At 37.3% G+C, this 27,091-nt stretch overlaps 1 protein-coding gene across 2 annotated transcripts in view; it reads right to left on the bottom strand.

Moving 5' to 3' along the window:
• LOC149256570 (pfkB-like carbohydrate kinase family protein) overlaps window positions 1-19,327 on the bottom strand; it is a 138,318-nt gene extending 118,991 nt beyond the window's left edge. Inside the window, exons 1-4 of one of the 2 annotated variants that reach the window (XR_016267281.1) lie at window positions 18,920-19,327; window positions 18,250-18,326; window positions 17,924-18,033; window positions 17,232-17,346 (exon numbers count right to left, since the gene is read on the bottom strand). Coding sequence is in view for 1 of the 2 variants with exons in the window: in XM_089460784.1 (XP_089316910.1) it covers window positions 17,232-17,346; window positions 17,924-18,033; window positions 18,250-18,326; window positions 18,920-19,325 (708 nt within the window). In the remaining variant the exon portion in view is untranslated. The remainder of the gene's footprint in view (window positions 1-17,231; window positions 17,347-17,923; window positions 18,034-18,249; window positions 18,327-18,919) is intronic. The other variant, XM_089460784.1, reaches the window with a different exon arrangement.
• Window positions 19,328-27,091: the final 7,764 nt, after the last annotated feature.

The raw sequence follows: 27,091 nt of genomic DNA, 5'->3' as shown, positions 1-27,091 counted from the left end.
TGGATTATGAGAACACAGCTTTCAGATGTAGGAATTGTAGACAAACAGGGAATTTACACAACTTGTGTCCTGAAGCCAAAAAGGACACCAGAAGGAAAGAGAATCTCGGGAAAAAACCTGTAAAAATCTCTGTTTTCCCACCCCGGTTTTCAGTTTCACCTTATTTCTCCCATGTAGTTAAATGCCCTTTCCCATAACCATACATTTAACAAGCTGAAAAATAAATATTGCTGAAAACACAAATTCTGGAAATTTTACAGAGTGCTGGAAATTGCAGAAATAAAAAAACAACAGTCATAAACAGCGATTAAAACACATTAAAACACTTAGATTTTTGGTCAACTTGACCCTGGAAAAACCCCCTACAACTCTTGGGGAAAACCAGTTTGAGAGCTCTTCTTTATTTCTGGAAAATGCCTTTTACAGTGAGAAAATTTTCAGCAAATAAATTTCAGCAAAACAGAAATTTCCAGCAAGCAAAACTTATCTGTTTTCAGCCTAACAGACAATCTGAAAATGTTGTACGAGCTGTACGGACCGTACGGATGTACAGACCGTACGGACTGTACGGACTTGTACAGACAGACCTCGAAAATTGTGCAGAAAATTGCCTCCTCGATATTCGTGCTGAAAATCAATTTTTCACTGTTTTGCTCACAAAAATCTGCCTTTTTCTGCTTGTTCTTTGAGCTGTACGGATTTGCTGAAGTGCTGCCTTGGTATGTGTGCCAAACTGCTGCCTCTTTCTCCTCCTTGTCCAGAAATCTCCCTTGCTCTCTTGCTCTCCTTCTCCCAATCTGCTCATGAAAGAATGAATGATCTTTTCCTCCCTTTCCTCCCTTAACCCAACCCTAAATGACTTTTGGGTGATCCCTAAATCCAATGGCTGAAATAGATTTAGATCAATGGCTGAGATTAAATGCTCATTTAAATCTCACTTTCTATTTTTTTTAATTCACCCCACTTTAATAAAGACCCACTTAGTCATTTATTTCCAAAGTCACTTTTCCTTTCTAATTTTTCATTGACTTTATAAAAGTCACTTTAAAATTAGACTTAGTAACTTTATCACTTAAAGTCACTTTTAAATTAGATTTAACTTTATAAAAATTATAAAGTCACTTTAGGAGAAAAATTAAATTCTTTTGGACACTTTTCCCTAGGCCAAAGATCAAAGCCTTAGGGAACCACCTGTCCTCCGGTACCAAATTTCAACAAAACCCAAAGGTTGGCAATACCCCCCACCTGAAACTGAAGAGGAGGAGGATGAAGCTCTGGATGAACCATCCCCACAAGAGGAAAGTCAGAATCCAATGGAACCTAACGCACAAGGGGGATCTCCACAAGACCAATCAGATGCCAAGAACCACAGGGTGCAAGCAGACTTGACCCCTAACGAGGGGGACATCAATGGGAATAAGCGCTTCCACACATCAGATAACTCAGACTCTAACAAAGACAACACCAAAATGGAGGCAGGAAACCATCTTGCTCTTGTCTCTTCGACACCATCCCAAGGGGAATGGCGCAGGGTAGAAAAAAAGAAGGGGCGGAAAGCTTAGCTTCCCCCATCATGTATTTTTATCTTGTTTTTTTTCTACTTATCTCTTGCCTATCATTTGGTCACTGACCGGATGATGTTGTTTCTAGTTAGTACATGTAATTTTGTTATTTATTAATCAAAATTACGCATTTTTCTCTGGAAAAAAAAATATATATATATATTAATAATAATAAAATATTCAAAAATACAATTTAGACAATGAAAAATTACACGACATATATATATATATATATATATATATATATATAAAAAGAGACAGAGAGAGAACCACTATAGATCCATCTTAACCACAGATTTATCAAGCACTAAAAGGGATTAAATCTTTTGAAGTGCAAACATTTTTTCAAGTTTTTCATTCAGAGGTTTGCATATCAAGATATTTGATCCATCTCGGCGCTTGGTAGATTTGTGGTTAAGATTGATCTATACTAGTGGTATATATATATAAGGTTTTAGCCCCAAGAGTTAGCACAATTGGTTGAGTTCTATTCATAAAGCACCTTGCTAATGGGAGGTCACAAGGTCAATTCTCCTCGACGTTCTTGGGGTTAAGAGCCAGCAAAAATTGATCCCTTCGGGTGGATCTACCCGAAAAGTTTCTATGGACATAGCGGCGGCCAATCTCTGGTGTCTATGAACCACACATACAAAAGATAATAATAATAATAATGATGATGAATATATATATATATATATAACGTTTATAGACACCTTGAAACATGTATATATATCAATGTTACATTTATTGCTATCGGCAACTGATCGTCAGGGGTCTAAATTTAAATTATCGGCAATATCGAGGAAACTATCAGAAGTTATCGAGAAACTTTTAAAAATACAAAATTAATCATTTTTTTTAGTGTTTAACTCCTAAAAGAACATCAACATTAAACAAACACATTGCTACATAAGTATGAAAATAAAATCGATATATAAGATGTATAAGATGTCAAGTGATACATCAGACTTCGATATTGAAATATGATATTTGTCGTAAGTCATAAGATCTAATAAAATGAAACAAAATCATATCAAAACAAAAATAAGTGTATCTCACGAGATGAATCATGGCAATGAAAAGTAAAACAACAAATTTCCCCTTGTTTGCTTGATGGAAAATGGTCACAACATCCTCAACTGGACCAAAATATCGGTCAACCAAAAAATACATAAAATATTCAAATTTTTAAAACAACATATATATATATATATATATATATATATATATATATATATATATATAGGTTTATAGACACCTTGAAACATGTATATATATCAATGTTACATTTATTGTTATCGGCCACTGATCGTCGGGGGTCTAAATTTAAATTATCGGCAATATCGAGGAAACTATCGGAAATTATCGGGAAACTTTAAAAAATACAAAAATAATCATTTTTTTAATGTTTTAACTTCTAAAAGAACATCAACATTAAACAAACACATTGCTACATAAATATGAAAATAAAATCGATATATAAGATGTATAAGATGTCAAGTGATACATCAGACTTCGATATTGAAATATGATATTTGTCCTAAGTCATAAGATCTAATAGAATGATACAAAATCATATCAAAACAAAAATAAATGTATCTCATGAGATGAATCATGGCAATGAAAACAACAAATTTCCCCTTGTTTGCTTGATGGAAAATGGTCACAACATCCTCAACTGGACCAAAAGATTGGTCGACCAAAAAATACATAAAATATTCAAATTTTGAAAACAACATATAATTCATGTGCATCTATATGAATCCAAATTATTATACACAAATATGAAAAATGTCTCATGTATATAGCAAGGGTGCATATAACCAAAATATCATCGAGTGAAAGCCATCTTGAACCAAAAAAGAGCAATAGAGAGGCTCTAAATGGCCTCTGAAATCCAAAGAAAATCATGCTACAACAAATAGCTACATAACATCAAAACCATTTCCTATATCGGAATCCTCCTCATCAAGATCACCCTCTGAGCATTAAAATAAGATAGAAAACGCTTAACATGCTAATCAATGATTTTGCTTGAGTGAATGTATATTTTTACTAGGGTCATGAATAACTGAGTTAAGTGTACATTAATACTACAATCATGAAGGAGGAGTCCAACAGCGTATGCCACCAGCATCGAGGTACATAGAGGGTTTGATCTTGATTAAATGTTAGTTCCATACCTTCATACATCACAGAATGTAATAGAAACATTGCAATCCAGCCAATCTTAAAATCCTAAAAACTGTTAAGTTTGTTGGATTTTGAGTGGGATCTAAAATTCTACTTTCTCCATATGAAATCCAATGAGGTCAAGACTCAAAACCAATCTCAAACATCCTAAGTCAATTAATGGTAATGTTAAAAATTTAAGTAAAATGATGAAAATAAATGAAAATGTCACTTTTACTTTAAGAATTCAACAATACCATTAACTAGTAGATTATGTATCTCATGAGATGAATCATGGGAAATGAAAACAATAGATTTCCCCTTGTTTGCTTGATGGAAATAGTCAAAATATCCTCACAACTCAAGCCCCTAACTCTCTTTTAAAAAATTAGGGTCAAAAGAAAAAAAAAATTGTTAATGAGTTGAAATCAAGGTTACTTGGGAGCAGGAGCGAAAATGGGGAGCAGGAGCGGGAGAGACATTTTCAGAAGCTCTCGGTTTCGGAGCAATTCGAGGAGCTATTTTTTATATAATATATATTTTTTTATACTTTTTTATATTTTGATGCATGTGTCAACAAAAGCATGTAGAATAATGAATTAGATATAAAAAACATAAAAAAGAAAATTAGATTGAACCATATAACAACAATCATCTAGAAGTTATAATCTTCATCAACCACGTCCACAAGTTCGTAACATAATAACATACAACATATTGAGTCTCATGATTCATCAATCTTAAAGTTTCAAGCTTTCAAAATTCAATATATAACATTTATCAAGATTGATCACCAAAGTTGTACTTGTAAGCTAAGTGTAACCATTACAACAAATAATATCTAACATGAAATGAAATGTTATAAAATGAAATGAAATGAAACAACTTTCAACTTTCACGAAGCATCATATTCATAATTCATTACCAATGAGTTATAATTGCCAACTTCAAACTTAAATTGTCATATATTGTTTACAAAAAATATCATAATAAATATGAAAGAGTCAACAGTTATAGAAACTACTAGAAACTAGAAAAGGCAAGTAAATCTATTATCTATTGCTAATGCTTGGGCCTCTTGCTGCCACGAGAAATGTCTAATTTTTTAGTCTTGTTGGAAAATCAGGATTTTTGTCATTAATATCACCCTCCAAGCATTAATATGCAGAGGTATCTCTGTCATTACCTCTGGATCTGTATAGGGATCTTTGTCATTAATATCACCCTCTACGCATTAACATAAGATAGAAAAAACATAGCATTTCAAGTCAAGATTTTGTTTGAGTGATGGGTAAATTTTTAGTAGGGTCATGATAGAAGAGTTCGACAACCAATGTCACTAACATCAAGGTACATAGAGGGATTGGTGTTCTTGATTAAATATGAGTTCCATACCCTAATTCATGACAAAATCCAATGGAAACAATGCAATCCCCCAATCATGAAATCCTGAAAAACTGACAAGTTTGCTAGATTTTGAATGAGATCTAAAATTCTACTTTCTCCATATGAAATCCAATGAGGTCGGAACCACACTCAAACATCCTGAGTCATTTCATGGTAATGTTAAAAATTTAAGTAAAATGATGAAAACGAAGATTAAGGAGAATGTCACTTTTACTTTAAGAATTTAACATTACCATGAATCGCATATCAATACTAGGGCCATAGGCTTGATCATTAGGCCGCCCCACTCAAAAATTATTTGTTTCTTTGAAAAAAAATTGCATTTGGAATGTTACTGCAAAAATAAATTGCAAAAAAGACTAGGAAGCTCCCCTAATCGCTCCCTAAAAACCAGGGAGCATATTTTTTAAAGGAAGCAAACTCTCGACTAGCTCCTGAGCGCAAATTGGGAGCGGGTTCGTGGAGGGGGGCGCTCCCCCGCAAGCCTAGTTGAAATTGACAAAACATGGCGATAATTTCAAAACTATAATGATAAATTGAATTTATCGTGATAATTTCAAATCAAGGAATTAATCACCGATAAATACTGGTGATAGTATCAGCGAGGTGGTTTTCGATGATAATATCGCGATATGTGCAACACTGATATATCATGTTTTAAGGTGTTTATACATCCTAAAACCTAATATATATGTAGAGAGAGAGGGAGAGAGGAGATATAACTTACAACGGTCATGCCAAATGAATTCATATACATTTATATATAATCCTCATTTCATGTGACTTAGGTAGAAGGTGTTGTTTTGTTGTGAATCCTAAATTTTTGCATGTCCATGAATTCATTTGGCATGTACTCCACCTTTGTTAGTTTAAAGAGTTTTAATCTTCATCCCACTCTCATTTCTACAAATGTCTTGAGGTTTTAAAGCATCAAAAAGCTCGGGATATTTGTTTTACAAAGTAAATCCAATTTTTCCTTGAATAATCATCTACAAAATTCAAAACATATTTTGTTGCTCCTATTTATTACATTCTCAAATGACCATAAAGATTATTGTGAATAAGTTTAAGTACCTCACAGGCTCACGTTGCATTGTCTTCAAACTTGACTTTGTGTTGCTTTCCCACTAAACAAACTAATATACACTTCATTCTTCGTGCATTTATGACAAACCTTGAACCATACTCTTTTTTGTTCAGTAAATTGAGATAAAAGAATTGATATGCCCCGATCTCTCATTCCATAATTTATTTTCGGAGTTTTTACTTTAGAGAAAAGCCTGTTCGTTTTCTACCATGACTTAAAATCTGTATAAATTGTTTGTTTTGCCACCTCTTATTTTTCTTTTCTTCTTTTTTTCGAGGAAATATCTGGGCAGATCTACCCGAAGAGATCACTTCCCGCTGGCTTGTTAGAAAAGCCTAACCCTGAGGGCATCAAAGAGAATGGACCCCGTGACCTCCCATTAACGAGGAGTTTTTAGCAACAGGAACTCGACCAATTGAGCTAACCCCCGGGGCTCTGGTTGTCACTCTGTTATTTGAATTTAATTATACATTATTTTTATCAAAAACATCTATGTAATTTTCATGTGCAATTTAATTTTTAAAAAAATTTATGTCATTCCAGGGTACATAAAGAACATTATTAATTTTTCCAACTCTGTTACCAGAACGTTTCATAGTGTTGATTTGGGGTAGCATTGGATGTGCTCTAGCCATGAAAATTGGTGGAGAGGCTAAAGCACGAGATCTCCAAGACCCAGAAATAGTTTTGGAAAATTCCATTCGGATGAAGAGTTATTAAAATAATTAATATTTTTAATGAATTCTTAAGTCTAAACTTGGGAAAATAAAAATATTAATGGGTATTAATAAAGATAAGGATGAGAAGCTTCTAGGAGATGAAGATCAAATCTATTTTAATCTTAGCCGTTGATTAGGGACTTAATCTCGACCGTTGATTCATCAACAGGAAAAGTATAAGAGGAGGCTTGAGGGTCAGTTGGAGATACACCAGTGGGAGACCAGTAAATTCGTTTTTAGGAGAGGGGTTTGCTGAGAAATTCGAACTAGAGGTCTAGATTGCAGTGAGAGGCAGGGATAGTGCCGGAGGACCAGCGCATAGGTCAGAGAGGCAGACGCAGAGCCAATCAGAAAGACGCAAAGGAAGTTGGATTGCGCAGTGACTGGAGGGCCTGCGTGGGTGACGCAGAGAGGCCAAGTGCTGACGCAGTGAGGCAGAGTGCTGACGCAGAGGGTCTAGGAGCTACGTAAAGGCTAGCTGGACTGACGTTGAGCCTAGGGGAAGCGCTAGAGGATTTTATGGTATTACTGCTGTGTGGTTATCTATGTTGGGTGAACCAGTTTGGCACCCTAGTTGTACTCAAGAAAAGTTGATTAATAAAATCCTCCTCTGCTGCACCGGTTTTCCCGCATTGGGTTTTTCCAAGGACAATTGTCCAAAAATAACTGTGTTGATGTGTTTGATTCTTGTGCATGTATTTGTTTCTGTATAATGGTGTGATATCTGCAGTAGAATTTATTTTAATATTTACTGAAGGGATTTCGTAAATAACTTATTGGAAAATAAGTAGGTAAAATAAATCAATTGTTGCAGTAATAGAATTTTCACATGGTATCAAAGCAAAGAATCAAAGACAGGAAGGAAAAATTAATTTAGGGTTGAGATCATGATGCAAAGGCATCTACGTCAGGAGACTCGTGCAGATTTTCAGAAAATTGCACAAGAGATAGAAATTTTGATTTCTCTATGTTGGCTTCCATATTGGAAGAAGAAGTTGCTTGTGTAACAAGCTCTGCATCATCAGAGGTATGGTATATAGACAGTGGAGCCTCCTAGCATATGACAGGAATCCGGGAATGTTTCTCAGATTATCAGGAGGAAAGGATGAATTTTCAAATCACCATGGGGAATAAGGCAAAGTGTACTCCAGTAGGGAAGGGTACCATAGTTTTTCAAACAAAAACGGGAGAGTGGTTCCGAGCTACCAATGTGTTGCATGTGCCAGGACTGGGGATGAACTTACTTTCCGTATCACAACTTCAAAGCAAGGGCTATGACATTTTCTTCATTAAGGAGAAAGTATACGTCAAACACCCGAGTTGGAAAAAGAAAGTGCAGATCGAAATCAAAAGTAACAGGTTGTACAGGTTACAGCTAGAATCACCAATGGCACTGATAGGCAGTAATGGAGACAAGGATTTGAATGAACTATGGCACAGAAGAATGGGACATTTGCACCATGGGGCTCTGAGAATTCTCAGGAAAACTATAACAGGAGTTCCAAATCTTAGTACAGAACGAGACGATGTATGCAAAGGATGTGCTTTGGGCAAGTATGCCAAAGCAGCATTTCCTAGAAGTAAAAACAGGGCCAAGAGTGTACTAGGATTGATACACTCAGATATCTACGGACCAATGTCCACTAAAGCTCTTAGTGGTGTCGAATACTTCGTCATCTTCATCGATGACCACTACAGGAAAACTTGGATTTATTTTCTGAAAACCAAGGACAAGGTTTTCTGTCGATTCAAAGAGTTCAAGGCTCTGGTGGAGAATCTGACAGGAAAGAAAATAAAAGTTTTGCGCTCAGAGAATGGTGAAGAATATGTTGATAAGGACTTCATTGATTTTTGCGCTAGGGAGAGCATCAGAAGAGAGTGGACAGCTCCTTACAATCCGGAGCAGAAAGGAAGAATAGGACTATCATGGAAGCAGTTAGGGCCATGATGTATGATCAAGATATGCCAAAATTCCTATGGGCAGAAGCATGCAGCACGGCAGTCTATGTCCAGAATAGAACTCCTCATAGGGCATTGGGCAAGATTACTCCAGATAAAGTCTTCACCAGGAAGACACCTAAAGTCAGTCATTTCAAGATATTTGGGAGTTTAGCATATTGTCGTATACCCGAGAAGAAGAGGAAGAAGTTAGATCAAACTGCAAAGAAAGGATATCTAGTGGGATATAGCAAGAACGCTAAGGCATATAGAATCTATCTTCCAGGGAGTAGGAAGGTAGTAGTTCGACGAGATGTGAAGTTCATGGAAGATAGGGCCTTCAGAAAATCTTGAGAAATACCTTCCGAGGAGCAGTCAAAAGGTGAGTCGTTGGTCAAACCACTTCAACCAGCGAAAGCCAAGGATTCTCCTTCAGAACAGGAAGAATCACACGAAGAGGAAGAGCTAACAAATGCACCTGCTACCATAGGAAGAACGAGTCGGGAACTCCGACAGATTCTGCGAGATGCAGAAGATTTCATCGGTGCACTAAGAAACAATAAAGGGAGCAAAGACAGCCACATAGATATCAGGCCTTAGTAGCTTAAGATGGGGAGCCTTCCAGTTTTCAGGAGGTCGCTCAACATCAAGTTTGGATGGATGCGATGGTAGAGGAGTACAACCCTATAATGGTGAACGATGTCTGGGAAGTAGTGCTTAGGCTTTAGGACAGATCAGTGGTAAGTTCGAGATCGATCTACAAGATTAAATACGCTGCAAACGGCAATGTGGAAAAATACAAAGCTAGGTTTGTGGCTAAGGGGTATGCTCAGAAGGAAGGAATAGATTACGAAGACACCTTCGCCCCAATAACCAGGTATACATCTATTAGAACCGTGATATCTCTTGCAGCACAGATGGGATGGGAGATTCATCAGATGGATGTCAAAACGGCATTCTTGAACAGGGTGATAGAAGAGGAAGTATACATTGAACAGCCAAAAGGCTTTGAGACACATGAGAAGAAGTCTCATGTATGCAAATTGAAGAAAGCCTTGTATGGGCTCAAACAGGAACCTAGAGCATGGTATGTTCAAATTGATGGCTACTTGCAGAAGATGAGGTTCGTCAAGAGTGATGCAAATCCAAATCTCTATTATCTGGTTGTAGAGAATGAGCCTCTAGTCCTAGTATTATATGTGGATGATATCTTCCTGACAGGATCATCCAGGTTCATCGAGGACTGCAAGAAAAATCTAGCCACAGAGTTTGACATGAAGGATTTGGGACAGATGCATTATTTCCTGGGATTGGAAGTTTGGCAGCAAAAGGGTAAAATCTTCCTTGGACAAAGGAGATATGCTACAGAGATGTTGAAGAGATTCAGGATGCAGGACTGTAGGCCAATGGCTACTCCAATGATAACCAACTGGAAGAAAATTGATGCATCAGAAGACAAAGATGTTGATCCCACCTTATACAAGCAGCTCATAGGGTCCCTGATGTATCTGGTCAATACCAGACCAAACATTTGTTACGCTGTCAACACCCTCAGTCAATTCATGGTGGAACCGAAGAGGGCTCATTGGGCAGCAGCCAAACATGTTCTCAGATATATACAGGGAACAGTCGATTATGGACTCTTGTACACTAGAAGTAATGATATCAGATTGAGTGGGTTTACTGATGCAAATTGGGCTGGAAGTTCAGTAGATTGGAAAAGTACCTCTAGGTACTGTTTCAACATTGGATCGTGGATGACCTCCTGGTGCAGTAGGAAACAGAAATCCGTAGCTCTGAGCTCAGCTGAAGCAGAATATATGGCCGCTAGCACAGCTTCGTGCGAAGCCATATGGCTTAGAAAATTGCTTGTGAACCTATTCAGGAGAAGGATGGAAGCGACCAGGATCATGTGTGATAATCAGAGTTGCATCAAGCTCTCTGAGAATCCAGTATTTCATGACCAGTAAAAGCACGTTGATATTCGGTGTCACTTTGTCAGATACTGTGTCCAACGAGGAGCTGTACAGTTGAGCTACACTCCTACAGAAGAACAGGTAGCAGACATCCTTACCAAGGCTCTTGGAAGAACAAAGTTTGCTTATTTTAGGGAGAAGATGGGGATGATAAAGAATCCATTTCAATAGCAGAAAAGAGTATGTGTCAAGTGTTGTAGTGCAGCAGTTAACAATGTTATGGGCAGCATGATGCAACATTTGAGAGAGAGATGCAGTGTTGGGAGGAAGGACCAGCAGCAGCATGGATGCAGAGGGAGTTGCAGTACAGATGTAGCAGTGGCAGTGGTGGAAGCCATGGGCAGTAGTACAGGAGGCAGCAGTGCAGAGGATGTTGGGCAGTAAGCCAAGCATCAGCACAGGTACCGGTGTCGGATGATCAGGGTAATGTTCAGTGGTGAAGCATTACTAGAGCACATTCCTCGCTAAGAGGGAGTGTTGATTTGGGGTAGCATCAGATGAAGAGTTATTAATATAATTAATATTTTTATATAGTTTTGGAAAATTCCATCCGGATGAAGAGTTATTAAAATAATTAATATTTTTAATGAGTTCCTAAGTCTAAACTTAGGAAAATAAAAATATTAATGGGTATTAATAAAGATAAGGATGAGAAGCTTCTAAGAGACGAAGATCAAGTCTATTTTAATCTTAGCCGTTGATTAGGGACTTAATCTCGGTCGTTGATTCATCAACAAGAAAAGTATAAGAGGAGGCTTGAGGGTCAGTTGGAGATACACCAGAGGGAGACCAGTCAGTTCGATTTCTGGAGCGGGGTTTGCTGAGAAATTCAAACTAGAGGTCTGGATTGCAGTGAGAGGCAACGAGTACATAACAGAGAGGCAGGGATAGTGCCGAAGGACCAATGCAGAGATCAGAGAGGCAGACGCAGAGCCAATCAGAAAGACGCAAAGGCAGCTGGATTGCGCAGTGACTAGAGGGCCTGCATGGGTGACGCAGAGAGGCCAAGTGCTGACGCAGTGAGGCAAAGTGCTAACGCAGAGGGTCTAGGAGTTGCGTAGAGGCTAGTTGGACTTACCCTGAGCCTAGGGGAAGGGAAGAAGGATTTTATGGTATTACTGTCATGTAGTTATCTCTATTGGGTGAGCCAGTTTGGCACCCTAGTTGTACTCAAGAAATGTTGATTAATAAAATCCTCCCCTGTCGCACCAGTTTTCCCGCATTGGGTTTTTCCGGGGACATCCAAAAATAATTGTGTTAATGTGTTTGATTCTTGTGCATGTATTTGTTTCTGTATAATGGTGTGATATTTGCAGTAGTATTTATTTTAATATTTACAAGGGATTTCGTAAATAACTTATTAGAAAATAGGTAGGTAAAATAAATCAGTTACTGCAGTAATAGAATTTTCACACATAGCTATCACACGTTTGCATTCCACTTGCTGAAAGTTGTCATCTCCAAGTGCAATGCTATTAACATTACAACTTTCACTTTTTATAACCAGCCCTTTTTTGCGTAAAATGGGTTTGGCAGTGCCTTGATCTGGATACCAAACACCTTCTGATGAATCTTGTACATAATGTTTCATAGGTTTTCTTCCACCCAATGTCACATGGTTCGAGTTCGAGTTCGGGTTCGGCAATGATTAGGTTCGGCTTGAGTTCAGATTTTATGATGAGGTTGGAATGAGGTTCACCATTAGGTTTGTATATATATATATATATATATATATAATATGTATGTATATGTATATGTATATGTATATGTATATGTATATGTATATATGTATATATGTATATATATATATATACACGATAAAATAGTAGGAAATCAACATCATTAAACATCAAAAATGTTATCACAGACATGGAAACTATAAGGATAAATTACAAGCTTAAGATGTGACATGAGGTTATGAGTTTTGATCTATGCACTTGGTCAATGGCTATGAGGTTCGATGAGGTTCACCAAACCTCAAAAAAATTTAAGGTTTGCAACAGTGTTACTTGAGAGCGGGAGCGAGATTTTCAAAAGCTCCTGGTTTGGGAGCGAATCCCAAAGCGATTTTCATAATATATATATATATATATATATATATATATATATATATATATATATATATATATATATATATATATTTTATATTTGATACATATATGTCAACAAAAACATGTAGAATGATGAATTATATATAAAAAACATAAAGAAACATAGATTGATCATTGAACCATATAACATCAATAATCTAAAAGTTATAATCTTCATCAACCACGTCCACAAGTTAGTAACATACATATTACAACATATTCAGTCTTGTGAATCATGAGTCATCAATCTTAAAGTTTCAACTTCAAGCTTTCAAAATTGAAAATTCAATATATAACATTTATCATCATTGATCACCAAAGTTGTACTTGTAAGCTAAGTTTAACCATTACAAGAAATAATATCTAACATGAAATGAAATGTTATAAAATGAATTATGAAATGAAATGAAACAACTTTCACTAAGCATCATATTCATAATTTAGAATCATTACCAATGAGTTATAATTGCCAACTTCAAACTTCAAACTTAAATTGTCACAGTCATATATTGTTTGCAAAAAATATCATTATGATATGATAGAGTCAAGACTCAACAGTTATGAAAACTATTAGAAACTAGAAAAGACAAGTAAACTGTAAATATATTATCTACTACTACATGTGGCCCTTGCCACGAGAAGTGTCTAATGTATGAGCAGGTTGTGGTGGTCTTCTAGGAGTCTCTCGCACAGACCGACGACCAGAACTAGAAGGCACATGCCCTCTAGGTGAGGGTGTAGATGGAGGTGGCGACAGCAAAGGAACAAGACTCGGAACTTGAGCACTGCTACTGGATGGTGGAGGTGGCATGGTTGTTGCTTCATCTTCCTCTCTTATAAGTTCCTCTTCCAATTCTTCAAGATGTATAGTGCCATCCTCCAAATCATCATCCTCTGAGTGGTTGTCCCAAATTTTATATGTTGGATCCTCATAAGCCCGATCACAGTAATGACTCAACAACCTCAAGTTGTAGTGCACATAAACCAAGCTTTCTGCCCGATTTTCATTGAGTCTGTTTCCTTTCACATTATGTATGAAGTTGTAGATGCTCCAACACCTCTCTGCAGAAGAAGTATTTACAACCTGTGAGGGAAATTTTTTTGCCAATTTTGGCAAAATTCCATGGCCGCCATATGATTCCCACCATGTGAGAGCATCAAATTTGTCTCTATCTTCCATTGCATGAAAGGTACCAAACAAACCAATGCAATTGAAATATCTGCCTATTTCAAGACGCACACTAGCACATTCCTCCCTGTCAGGTATCAACTTTTCTAATGCTTCCAAATATCCTTTAGATACCTCTTCATCTATATGGGGTTTGGTCCTAACCCCACCCCCTAGTGCAAGTTGGCCCTACCAAGATGTAGAGTAGTATTTTGGCGTAAGGATATACGCCAAGCAATGTAGTGGAACATTATGTTTATCCCACTGTACACACACACAACCGTGAATCAATTTGTACAAGTTGGGATCATTGTTATGAACAATATCTTTTATTTGCCCCAACATGGTATCCATCTGCTCATACACCTCGCCAATCACTGGTTTGGTTTATTTGTATCTGCAAACCGAATCATGTGATAAATGGGCTTGGTGAAATCCAATTCTTGCCTCACACGTGCCCAAAACATACCATCAAGAGCGGCTTCCTCCACCAGTTCAAAACCTTGTCTGTCAGCTGCATTTGTAGCCCTTTCCTTTAATACCTACCAGTGTCGACTTGATACCATGCTAGCCAATGACTCTCTTACCTTCAAAAGGCACCTGAAGGTGAGGTCATAGCTACCAAATCTAGTCCCCGCAATCTTCAACAACTCTAATCTTGAGTGACTGCGGAAAAGGCCATGGGTATTGCTATGATTTGTAATAAATTTTATCATTTATTTGCCTTTCTTGTACAAATCACCAATCCATTTGTAATGTTTGCTTTTGTTCTTAACAATATCATTCATCAAAAGGTTCATTGTGTGAACCAAACACCCAGACCAAAATATGTTGGGGTATTTATCCTCAATAATTGCTCCCGCTGCCTTACAATTAGGAGCATTATCAGTGATGACTTGGATGACATTGTATGGCCCAATACAGTCAATTGTTTCAAGTAATGGTTCTGCAATATTGATGGCGGTCTTGAACTTGTCTAAGTAATCATATGCTGAAAGAAAGATGGCACCACTAACAGACACAGCAAGAACACTTATCAATGGCTTGCCTTTTATATTTGTCCATCCATCAGATACAATGGACACCCCATGGTCAGTCCAAGAACTTGTCATTCTATTCAAAAAATGTGATATTTTTGCTTTTTCCTGATCAAGTCCAATGGTTCTTGCCTTGTCATACCCAGGGCTCTTGTATCCTTTAGGGGCATCATTTCTGGCAGAAACCATTTCGTGCCAATAAGGTGAGCGAAGAACATTGAATGGTATCCCACATGCATAGAGAAACCTGTAAACTTTTGAATCCACATCATTCCTACACCCTTCATCAAGGAAATACGATATGGTTCTACGCCTTAAACTTGGTGACCCTGTGCCTCCATATCCACTGCCTTGGGAGGATCCTGAAGGAGTTCTTTATGCATGTGATTGTGAGCTTGGTTCAAAGAAACCCTTTGATTTTTTAGATTTATATTGGGCTTCCTCCTCTTCCCTTATGTATTTGGCTCTATCTGCTGCTGACACACCTGTACAAGTTTTGATTCCGATTTGTTTATCTCCATCCCATGGCATTTTCCCGCAGAGGTGTTTTCTAGCACGGGTGTATGAACCTGTGTAATTATTGTTGCAATGGGGGTAATGAAATTTAGTGTTTCCATACCCTTTCCCTGCTTCAGGGCTGTTAACATATTTCCACAATGGGGTCTGGTCTTGTTTATTTTTTTGAGTTGACTCATGTTCACTCTCCTCCAGCGCCTCCTCACCGGAGTTTTCATCAAATCCACTATGTACCCCTTCTTCATCCCCTTCTTCATTTTCAACCCTCCTTTTTCTACTCTCCAGCACCATAATAACCAAAAAAGGAACCAAGAAGAAGAAAATGCCAAGAAATATAACCATGATGTTTGAAATTTGAAGTTTTGAATCTGCAAAATTTTTAAAAATGGAAATGGAATGGGAATGGGAATGGGAAATAGAGAAAAATTTATTTATTTATTTAGAAATTAGGAATAATTTAATAAACATTGAAAAAAAAATTGATAGACATTCTATTCAATTTTGTAGAGCAGCGAGCCTACCTCAAATGCGTCCAATCTCCCCTTGCTCCTTGGCACCTTGCTCTCTCTCAGTCTCACTCTCTCCTTGCTCCTTAGTCCTCACTCTCACCCTCTCAATCTCAATTGAGCTCTCACTCTAACTCTCACAATGATAATGAAACCCTCTTACCCCCCTCCCTCAATTTATAACCAAAAAACAATTTTTTTCGCCGGAAATTATTTTTTTCCGCACAATTCGCTCTCACTCGTCGTTTTAGTCGCTCCGAGAGCGATCGGGAGTGATCACTCCCTCACTGCTCCCGGGTTATAAAATTCGCTCTCAGAGCGACGCTCCCTTATTCGCTCCTCAAAATGGTAGGGAGCGCAAATTTTTTTAACCCGCTCCCGAGTTGCTCCCACCCAGAGCGCGGATTGGGAGCAGGATCGGGGGGGGGGGCGCTCCCCCGCAACACTGGTTCACAAAAATTTGAACCTCAAGGTTAAAGTTTGACGGACCTTGTGACATAGCTTCCACTTGCTAGGAGTTGTCATCTCCAAGTGCAATGCTACCAACATTACAACTTTCACTTTTGGATAACCACCCTTTTATGTGTATCATGGATTTGGCAGTGCCTGAATCTGGATAGCAAACACCACGGGATGAATCTTGTACAAGGAGATTATATCTTCCTCCCCTACAATTTCCACGTGCACCTCTTCTTCCTCTAGCACATCCTTCTCAACTAAATTGAAAATCTATATCTGCCGCTTGATTATCACATGCAATCAATCTATGTTCCCCCTGCTAAACCATCCCTACAAATTCTTCATATGAAGGACTTAATAGTTCCTATTTGATATTCCTCATTAACTAAATCATCCCTCTATTTTGGGTATGTTGCATATGCATACATACATGTCAACTCAAACAGTTACTAATATAAAAAGAAGGCTCTATCTATGCTCATATAAATAATAAAACACAGGAGAAATATAGTGTGTCTGGAATATAACCAAAGCTACAAGCCTACAACACAAGTATATACAAAATATTTCACCTTGCCCAACAACATTACATACCAAAAGAAATGGATCCCTGCCAAGTCCAGGCCCAACAACGAGACAATCAAACCGTTCGATCCACTTTTTGACATCTTCAAGCACTTTCTTACGGACAGATTCTTTCTCATCAAATCTACATACAATGAACTCTAAGTCAGTATAGGCAACTACTTGTTTCTATGTTGATTTTATTGTTCTCTCTCCTGCAAAAATCTTGCAATGTACTTACACACAATAACAAACATTTTTTAGATAACCTATAAGAGCATTTTTAATACATGTTGGGGCTGCAGGATTGACTTTTGGCTAAGAGTGAGTGTGGTATCTGTGTGCGTGTTAAAACCCAACATAGAGAATGGACCTATTGTGAATGCAGCATAGCTTGCGTAAAACAGTACCACAAACAACAATTTCATGTATAATCCAATATTTGCTACTAGAATGGCAAAGCATGTAGAATTTTAATTTTTCCCAAATAAAGCTTCCTTTAAAGTATAAACTCTATTAAGAGGCAATAGGTACAAGCTTTTATACGAAAATGTGGGCTGTCTACATGGCCTCCACAAGCAAAAGCAAAGATCAAAATCAGGGCTGGCAAAAGCCAAAATATCCCATCCTGGAACCAGCGAAGGAATACAGAATTGAAAATGAATGGCAAAAGAAGATGAAAATAGACATCAGAAGAGAGAAATATGGCAGTAAGAACACACTTGATGTTGTAAGATTCTTCCAGAACAGGATGCACAATCAACTCGGGGCTGTAGCTCTTAATAACTGTTGCTGCATCTTGTGTACAGAAAACATGAGATAAATCTGCACCCTGTGACAATGCGAAACCAAGAGAAAACATGTGATAACTGTATGAGGATAGTGCCTGTCAAAACACATCTTAAACTAATTCCAAAGACAAATAAATCAATCCTTGTACTTCAGCTTACAAGTCCAGTACATTCTGACTACTGAACTTCCATCCAATTTAAATATAGAAAAGTATTCTTTTAATAAGATTTTGGAAGAGTAGAACTAGATACTTAACTATCTTCAAGGCTGATATAGCTGCAAAATACGGTGCCCCGGTGTACTCACGGCAACCACCAATAACAGCTATCTTTCCTGCAGATCACAAACTCTCTCAAAACATGTCAAGCCAATTCAAGCCATTTAGGCAATACACTAATATATTGCTTTCATCATGGCCCAATTTGCCACTAGAATCTGGGTATCCTTAGGAGAAAACATTGAAAATATATTTCCACGAGCTTAAGAAAAAGAAGGGGCATAAACAGATAAGTTGTCCCCTCCAAAAAAACATTAAGTACATAATACAAGTCCACTTTGCAAAAATTCCTGATGATGGACCACAGTAATTTGATCCAATACGTCAAATTTAAAATAGATGCAGCATTCTGGAAGTCTCTCTCTACAGTGAAAATTCCAGCGGAAGTCTCAATTTGCATTTGATATGTTTTCAAACCCTAAACCCAAAATGAGATACTACATTTATAATCAAGCTGCAAAGACATAGAATGGATTAATTGATTTGCCTGCGTTATAAACCATCAATCATCGTCAATTTTATATGGCCAAAATGGGGATCCCTTCTTGGGCAATCTAGTTAAATTACTATATATTTGTTTTCGCTATCTAGCATTCACTTGAAAAAATGGATGAATTTCAATAATAAACACATGAAAATCAGTACTTACCTGCCTGACCCTTGTGACGACCTGGATCAAGTGGCGGAGTTACTGCGTTTATTATTTGATAGGCATCAGCCTGTGAAAGGTTCTCCATGAGAGATTTCGAGTCAGATGCTTTTCCCTGAATACTCGCGGGCGTTTGTTGAACGCACCTAATTATTAGTCGTTGCCTTCCAGGTATAGTGCTCGAATAGGCTACACAATGCAGAATCTGGTAACACGTGCAACGAGTTATGGTGTAATTACAAAAGCTGTAAGAACACTTCAGTGCGCGTTTCTCAGAGCTGCAAACATCTTTCAAAAAGAATTTAGGAAAACTAGCAATTCTATAGAGTATCATTCTAAAATAAGGAGAGCTGAGGAATGAGTTTTCTAAAACTTGCAATACCAAAAATGGGTCATTTAGGGTCATGATATGTCCCTAGAAAATCTTTAAAATATAAAGAATCGAGATGTTGTTTATAAGTAAATAATTAGCTGATTTTGAAAATAAGTAATTTATAAATAAAAATGAAGGTTATAAACTTGTGTAACTGTATAATCAAATTTGATCTGATCTATTAATAAAATACTTAAAAAATTTAAGGACAGTTAATTTAAGGATTCTATAAAGATATTATTAAGGAAAATTAAATATATAATACATATGAATAAAAAATATATGACCTTAGAGCTTGTTGCTTCTGGCACTGGTTAATGTAGGAAAGATGTCTAAGTGTAATGTAAGAAATTATATAAACATTTTCATATGTTGATTCAATATGTTGAATTTCTATTAATGTGTTTAATTTAAAGGATTCGTAAACATTTACATATCAGGTAATTAAATAATAATAAAAGGTTAAAAAATAATATAGCGGCTAATATGGGAGAGATTGTAAAAAGTTAAAAAATAATAAAATTCAATTTGTTATAATGTAATTTTGTTTTTATTAATAAAATTATTAATAAGATGAAAGAAAATATATATATATATATATATATATCACATTAAAATGTATAACATATAAGTAGTAGCTAGAAGTTAAGATCAATTTTACTTTATAAATTAAAATCATGATTATGTAACCACAATTAAATTTAATTAATAAGCACATATTTAATATATCCTTGTTTTTTTAATGTATCTGTTGTTTTCAAGGAGTTTATCATGTGATTGGTGGTTTATCAATTTTTAACTTGGGGTTTTTCCTTCGAATCTTGGGTTCTTCTTATGGATACATTAGTGTTTCTGTTTTGCTATTATTTTGGGGTTTTTACTATTGTTGTGGTAATTTCAAGTTGTTTTCTTCGTTGATCTAGTAGAAGCATAGCGTCTCTTATGGATTATGTGGATCGTGTGGATTATGACACAATTGCCCCCAATAGTGGTTCCATATTTGCTTCAATTGGAGAAGTTTCCTCAAATAGGGGTTTCATCTCTCCATCTTTGGGGGGGTTTTGTTGTGGGTTTGAACCCGACTGATGGGTTATCTTGGAACTCTAGGAACGTGGCTTTGGATGGTTTCCATTATGTTGTCATTTGTCAGTTTATCCCTTTGGTGGCCTCTTGTGTTGGTTTCTATCTTCGGTGGATTTCACTCTTCCAGCATCGACTAGAGTGTAACCACCCTCCTCCCATATTTACCCAAGTTCACCAACCTACCGAGGTAAACATGTGACGAAGAGTTACTATGATATAACTCAACCTCCTAGGTACAATTAAGGAAGTGGAATCAACAAAACGAAACTTGATTGGCCTTCCTCAAGAGCTACAAGACCCCCAAGAGCTAAACCGCCACTTTAGGTGCCCAAACCCTGAGCTAGCTTCTTTTTCACTGATCTGGACTTCCAGTCACTCCCATGACAAGGCAAGTCAGCGACTGTAACCCTCCAATCACATGGATAACCCTGCTTCCCAATTACTGCAATCTAGATTTCCTAATTTTGAGCCTACGACCTTGAAATCTTAGACACTTTTTGAAGGCTAGCACCCAAGCCTCTGCCCATAACTTGATAAAGCTTTCCAGAATGATGAATGACACAAGGACAAAGTCATTAATGCAAAACTTAGTCAAAAACTTGACCTAACCAAGCCTGACCATGATAGACATTTTGTCAAACATTTTGTGAACATGTAATCTACAGGTTATAAATGCATATTTGAATATAGGGGTCTCATACTTATCTGAAAATCATCAAGAAGGCCTGCTACCCTCTCATAATAGTTGCAATAACATCTCTTAGGTAATGCATTCAATAACCATTCATTTACCAATCAAAACATGATGAAAGTCATAACTGAAATCTGTCATAAAATCATGATTATAATTAGCATATAACCAAAATAATAACACTGATAAAAGAACCATCAAAGCCACATCATAACAAGCACATTTACTCATAAAATACAAGAGGAGAAGAGTCCTTATTAACATATGCAAACTCCAACCAAGTCAGGGACTTCCTCATACCACCCGATCATAAATTGGGCTTAACCAAATCTCTATTCAGTCAATCATCGTTGCGCCATATTCCAAGCATGAACGTGGGATCTCATGGAATAACCAAAACAAAACCAAACCAGTGCTTCCATAGGTCAAACCGCCTCAACCCTCAACTAGTGATTCCATGTCACAGCCAAACATCACTAACTATCGCCAGATCGGTCTCTACCCAAGTTGTGTAGGGCTCTAGAGAGTTTGTTCCAAATCATGTTCAAGACTAGTAATTCAACCCACAGCTATCGCAGTCGTCCAACCAAGGCCCTAGGACTAGTAATTCAACCCACCAAGGGCTTTAGAGCATTTGTCCAACAAAGGCTCTAGGAACTAATAACTCAACTCACAGCCATAAAGAACATGAGTACTAATCAAAAAAACAAATGGGAAAACCGATGACACCATGGTTATCCAGGAAATGGCAAGGCTAGGCAAAATCATCATCAATCCAAGTAATCCTCCATACCAATGACAAATCATAACCAAATAACCGCTTGCATACACCATGCATGCCAAAACTAACAAGTAAATCATACATGCATCTCAATACCTACAAAGCAATCCAACAATAGTTGTTGATCTCGTTGTCCCTTTGTGCTCTTTTCTGCTTTCCTTTGCCTTCTTTCTCCCAATCCAATGTGCTCCAAGAATGCTCCAAGAAAACTCTAAGTGTGCAAGAGTGTGAGAGAGAGAGAATAGAGAGAGAGCTCCAAGATAAAACTACCAAAAAGCTATGAACTGGTCCTTAGAAGCCTTTTTATCATTGAGGCCTCAATTTTCTTCATTTTTCCTCTATTTTTCTTCAATTTTCCTCTCATGCAATTATGTGACTTTTCACCTTCCCTTTCTCCTATTTTCCATTATTTTCATAAACAAAATGCCAATTAATGTAACTTTGTCTTTGCCAATTTTCATAGCCGTTTATTAATCACTAGTGATCCCCATCACTATGTGCTTGCCCAACATTTATCTTGGAATACATGTCTCATGACCTTGGCCTTATTTTTGCCTTTATTAACTTTATTACATGGATTTTTAACCAGGGCTATTATACAGAAGTATACCTCTTCCCATTTTCTCAAATGAAGGCATTTTCGATCCAACCAGGCCCTTTGTTAGGGGTTTTCATGGCAGGGGTTTAAATTTTTTAGCTCTATTGGTGGATCCTCCACTTTCATCTTTCCTCCTCCCCTAACTAATGTCAGTCGTGTGGTGCGAACCCAACTAGGGTCTTCTTTACATCCAGGGGGTCGTTTTGTTGAGGGAGTTTTTCCTTAATCTTATGTAAACTAAGCGAGGTCGGTTGTGGATCCTCCCTGGTCCATTGCATTGGAAGTCATTTTTCATGGAGTTTTGGTGGAGGAGACTCTAGAGGAAGGGCTCTCTGGTCTGCCTACAAAAGGCAAAAAGAATTTCAAGGCATTAAAGGAAAATCATACTCCAACTCCTTACAGTTTATGTGGGGGAGACAAGCTGAAAATGGCGAATGCGACTTCTTTGGTGAAAAAATTGATGGTGGTACATGTTGGTGCAAGAAAATTCGGTTTAAACACCATTATGGAATGTCATGATAGGATCACCATGTTGGTGGTGTATGTTGCACTTGTGAAAATTTGTTGGGTCCCTATAATACTAGTGATTACCCCATTACTATTGTAGTTATACCCCTTATTTATATTGGTGTGCCCCTATTACCCCCATGTTGTTATTTCTGTGCCACATGGAATCCCTCTATTGTTATTTTTGTGGCTTTATATTATTATTGTTAGGTCGGCTGGATTATATTGTGACTCCTTAGACTCCTATATATAGAAAGGAGGTTTTATCATTTGAAACATCGAAGAATTGTTCATTTATGTAATGTAAAGGAGGTTGCCCCCTCGAAGAGGCTGAATTCTAAGGCGTTGATCTATCTTTTCTATTTTTTCTTGAGTTGGTTTCATAACATTTGGTATCGGAGCTTTGGATTCTAGGGTTTCACTGCTCCAAACAGGTCATCGTGGCATTTTCGCTATAACTTTTTTCTGTGATGTTTCAGGAGTCGCAAAAAAACCCATTTTAGAAGAAATCACGCTGAACCTTAGGTGCGAATTTCAGAGCTTTTCGCGCGATATTTGCGGAGATATGATCTGAGGAAGTTGGTCTTTTTGCAGACTCCTGAATTACATTCAAAACAGGTGACCTAGGGAAAATCGTCATAACTTTCTCTCTGGGGATCGGATTGAAATTTCATAAGAAGGTACAGAAAGAGGACGGACTGTAGTTTCTTGTATCCATGTTTCAGATCCAAAGGTCGAAACAGTGACTCATGGCACGTCGTACAAGTTCGCTCTACTGAACTAGTCTATAAGCAAGTCACTATGGGAGATTTCACATAACTCTTCCTTGGAGAATCCAATTTGGGTCAGACTTGTGGCATTGGAAAGAGGACACAGAGGGCTACTATAGCTCACAAATTCAGAAGTAGATGATTGGAAAGTACCTAGATACATCAGAGGCAATATCGAGCTCCTACAAAGTGAAAAAAGGTGTGTAGATTTTCTTAAATTTTTGCTTAAGCTTGGTTTGAAAATTTATTTTGAAGGAATTCAAAGGGCATAGTATAGCATTATTATCGGTACCTGATGCCCCGAGCAAAGAAAATGCAAACACCTAGTAAGGAACCTGAAAGCTCTAGCATGACTCATGAAGAAGAGGAAGAAATGCAACATGATATATCAAAATTACAAGACCAAGTGCAACAACTGTCCCTTGCACAAAAAGGAACAGAATCTAAGATGGATGGTTTAAAGAAAGATGTAGAAGCTAAGATGTATGGTTTAAAGAAAGGTGTAGAAGCTAAGATTAGAAGCTAAGATGATTGACGTGGAATCTAAGATGGATGATTTGAAGATAGATTTGAAGACAGACATGGACGAATGGAAGATAAATATGAATAAGTTGCTACAAGAAATGGTCCCTAAGGGTGAAAGGGTACTAAAGGAAACTCATGATGAGAACAAAAGAAATGTTAATCATGATTCCATAGACGCTAATGTTGGATTGAAGACTCACCATATTCCAAAAATCGATATGAGGAAGTTTGATGGCAAGGATCCCGCCACATGGATATTACAGATGGAGCAGTTCTTCGATCTCAATAATGTGCAAAACACACAAAAGGTACGTATGCAAACTGTATATTTGGAACCAAATCAGTTTGTATGGTATCAATGGCTTTGCTCTCGTAAACAATTTATCACTTGGGCAATTTTTACGGAAGAATTGATAGCACATTATGAAGATACAAAAAGCAACACTTTTTTTAGCCAATTGATAAGTCTCAAACAAAAGGGTTCAGTAATGGAGCACATTGAGGAGTTCCAAAAATTGAACATAAGGGTAAAAGATATTCCAGAGGAGCATAGGATTGATGTGTTCATAGGGTCTTTAAAGGATAATATCCAACATGATGTTCGCCTTTGGGAACCTGATTCATTAGAGAAGGCATTCGGGTTAGCAAGAAAAATGGAAAGCAAAATTATGGCAACCAGGAAGCATACCACTCACAACTATAAAGATGGAAGTGTTGTTGCCTCTAGTCTTCCACAACCTATAAGGTTGACACCACAACAATTGGAAGAAAAAAGATCAAAAGGGCTTTGTTACAGTTGTGATAGCAAATACACTAAAGGTCATAAGTGTGCTGAGAAGAAATTATTCTACATAGATTGTGAAGAGGAAGAAGAAAAGGAGCAAGAAAGGTCAAAAGAAGAAGATATACTCCAGGAACAAAGCCTAGATGAAGAACAAATAAATCCGACCATATCTTGTAATGCATTGGCGGGAATTACCACTCCTCAAACCATCAAGATAGAAGGACAAATCAAGAAGAAAAAGGTAATAGTGTTGATTGATTCAAGAAGCACCCACAATTTTATTCATTGTAGGGTAGCAAAAGAATTGAATTGCTTCCTATATCCAGCACCAGAGTGTCAAGTGATGATTGCAAATGGAGGAACAATAAATTGCTCTGGAAGGTGCCATAATATCAAGCTATCCATGGGAGAATATGTATTGACTAGCCCAATGCTTGCCATTCTAATGGGAGGTACTGATGTTGTACTAGGAGTCCAATGGCTACAATCCTTGGGTACAATAGCTTTTAATTTTCAAGAACTTTTCATCAAATTTTCTACGGAAGGAAAGGAAGTTGAATTAAGGGGTATTACAGGGAAACCAGGAAAGATAATCAGCTCTAATGGTATGACAAAGCTTCTAAAAAAGGAGCAAAGAGGTGTAATTGCACAATTATGTTCGCTAGATGTTTCCACATCGGAATCATCTATTTCTCCAGATCTCCAAAAAGTCCTGGACAATCATTCCAAGGTATTTGAGACTCCCAAAGGTCTCCCACCTATGCGTGATCATGATCATGCTATCCATCTGATTCCAGGAAGTGTTCCTCCAAACATCAGGCCGTACAGATATCCCTATGTCCAAAAAAGTGAAATTGAACGTATGGTTGCAAAAATGCTAGAGGCTGGTATAATTCAACCAAGTCAAAGTTCTTTCTCTGCTCCAGTAGTATTGGTGCACAAGAAGGATGGATCATGGCGCATGTGTCTGGATTATAGGGAGCTCAACAAGCTCACTATTAAAGATAAGTTCCCCATTCCTGTCATTGATGAATTACTGGATGAATTGCATGGATCAATTTACTTCACCAAGTTGGATCTTCGTTCGGGATATCATCAAATCAGAATGAAGACTGAAGACATTCCGAAAACGACATTTAGAACTCATGAGGGTCATTATGAATTTTTGGTCATGCCTTTTGGCCTTACCAATGCACCTTCAACATTTCAAGGTTTGATGAATTCAATTTTCAAACCGTTCCTTAGAAAATTTGTGTTAGTATTTTTTGATGATATACTAATCTACAGCAAGTCTTGGAAGGATCATGTTGAACATGTTGACAAGGTGCTACAACTATTGGAGGAGAAACAATTATATGCAAAAAGATCCAAATGTTTCTTTGGAGTCTAGGAGGTGGAATATTTGGGTCATATTGTATCTCATGAAGGAGTTAAGGTAGACCCTAGCAAAATTAAAGCCATTAAGGAATGGAAAATCCCCACATCCATAAAGCATCTGCGAGGATTTCTTGGGTTGACAGGGTATTATCGCAAATTTGTTAAGAATTATGGGAGAATAGCAGCACCTCTAACAACATTATTGAAGAAAGATGCATTTTCATGGACTCCGGAAGCAACAAAGGCCTTTGAACATCTTAAAGAGGCAATGTGCCAAGCACCGGTCTTAGCTACACCGGACTTCACAAAAACCTTTATTATGGAATGTGATGCTTCAGGAAATGGAATTGGTGTTGTTCTAATGCAAGATGAAAGACCCATTGCTTTTGAAATTCGTCCAATCAAGGGAAAGTTTTTAAGCAAAGCTATTTATGAGAAGGAAATGTTGCCAATACTCCATGCACTTAAGAAATGGCGACCCTACCTAATGGGAAGACACTTCAAGGTAAAAACGGATCATGATAGCCTTAAATACTTTTTAGAACAAAGATTATCCTCTGAAGAGCAACAAAAGTGGGTCACAAAAATGTTGGGTTATGACTTTGAAATCATCTACAAAAAAGGGAAGCAAAATGTGGTGGCAGATGCACTCTCAAGAAAGGATGAGGATGTGGAAGCATTGT

This window comes from Pinus tabuliformis, chromosome 7 (genome assembly GCF_031772625.1).
Source record: "Pinus tabuliformis cultivar Carrire ecotype Pingquan chromosome 7, CPIR1, whole genome shotgun sequence".
NCBI lineage: Eukaryota > Viridiplantae > Streptophyta > Pinopsida > Pinales > Pinaceae > Pinus > Pinus tabuliformis.
The sequence above is the reverse complement of the archived record's forward strand: the minus strand, read 5'-3'. Positions and strand labels throughout refer to the sequence as shown.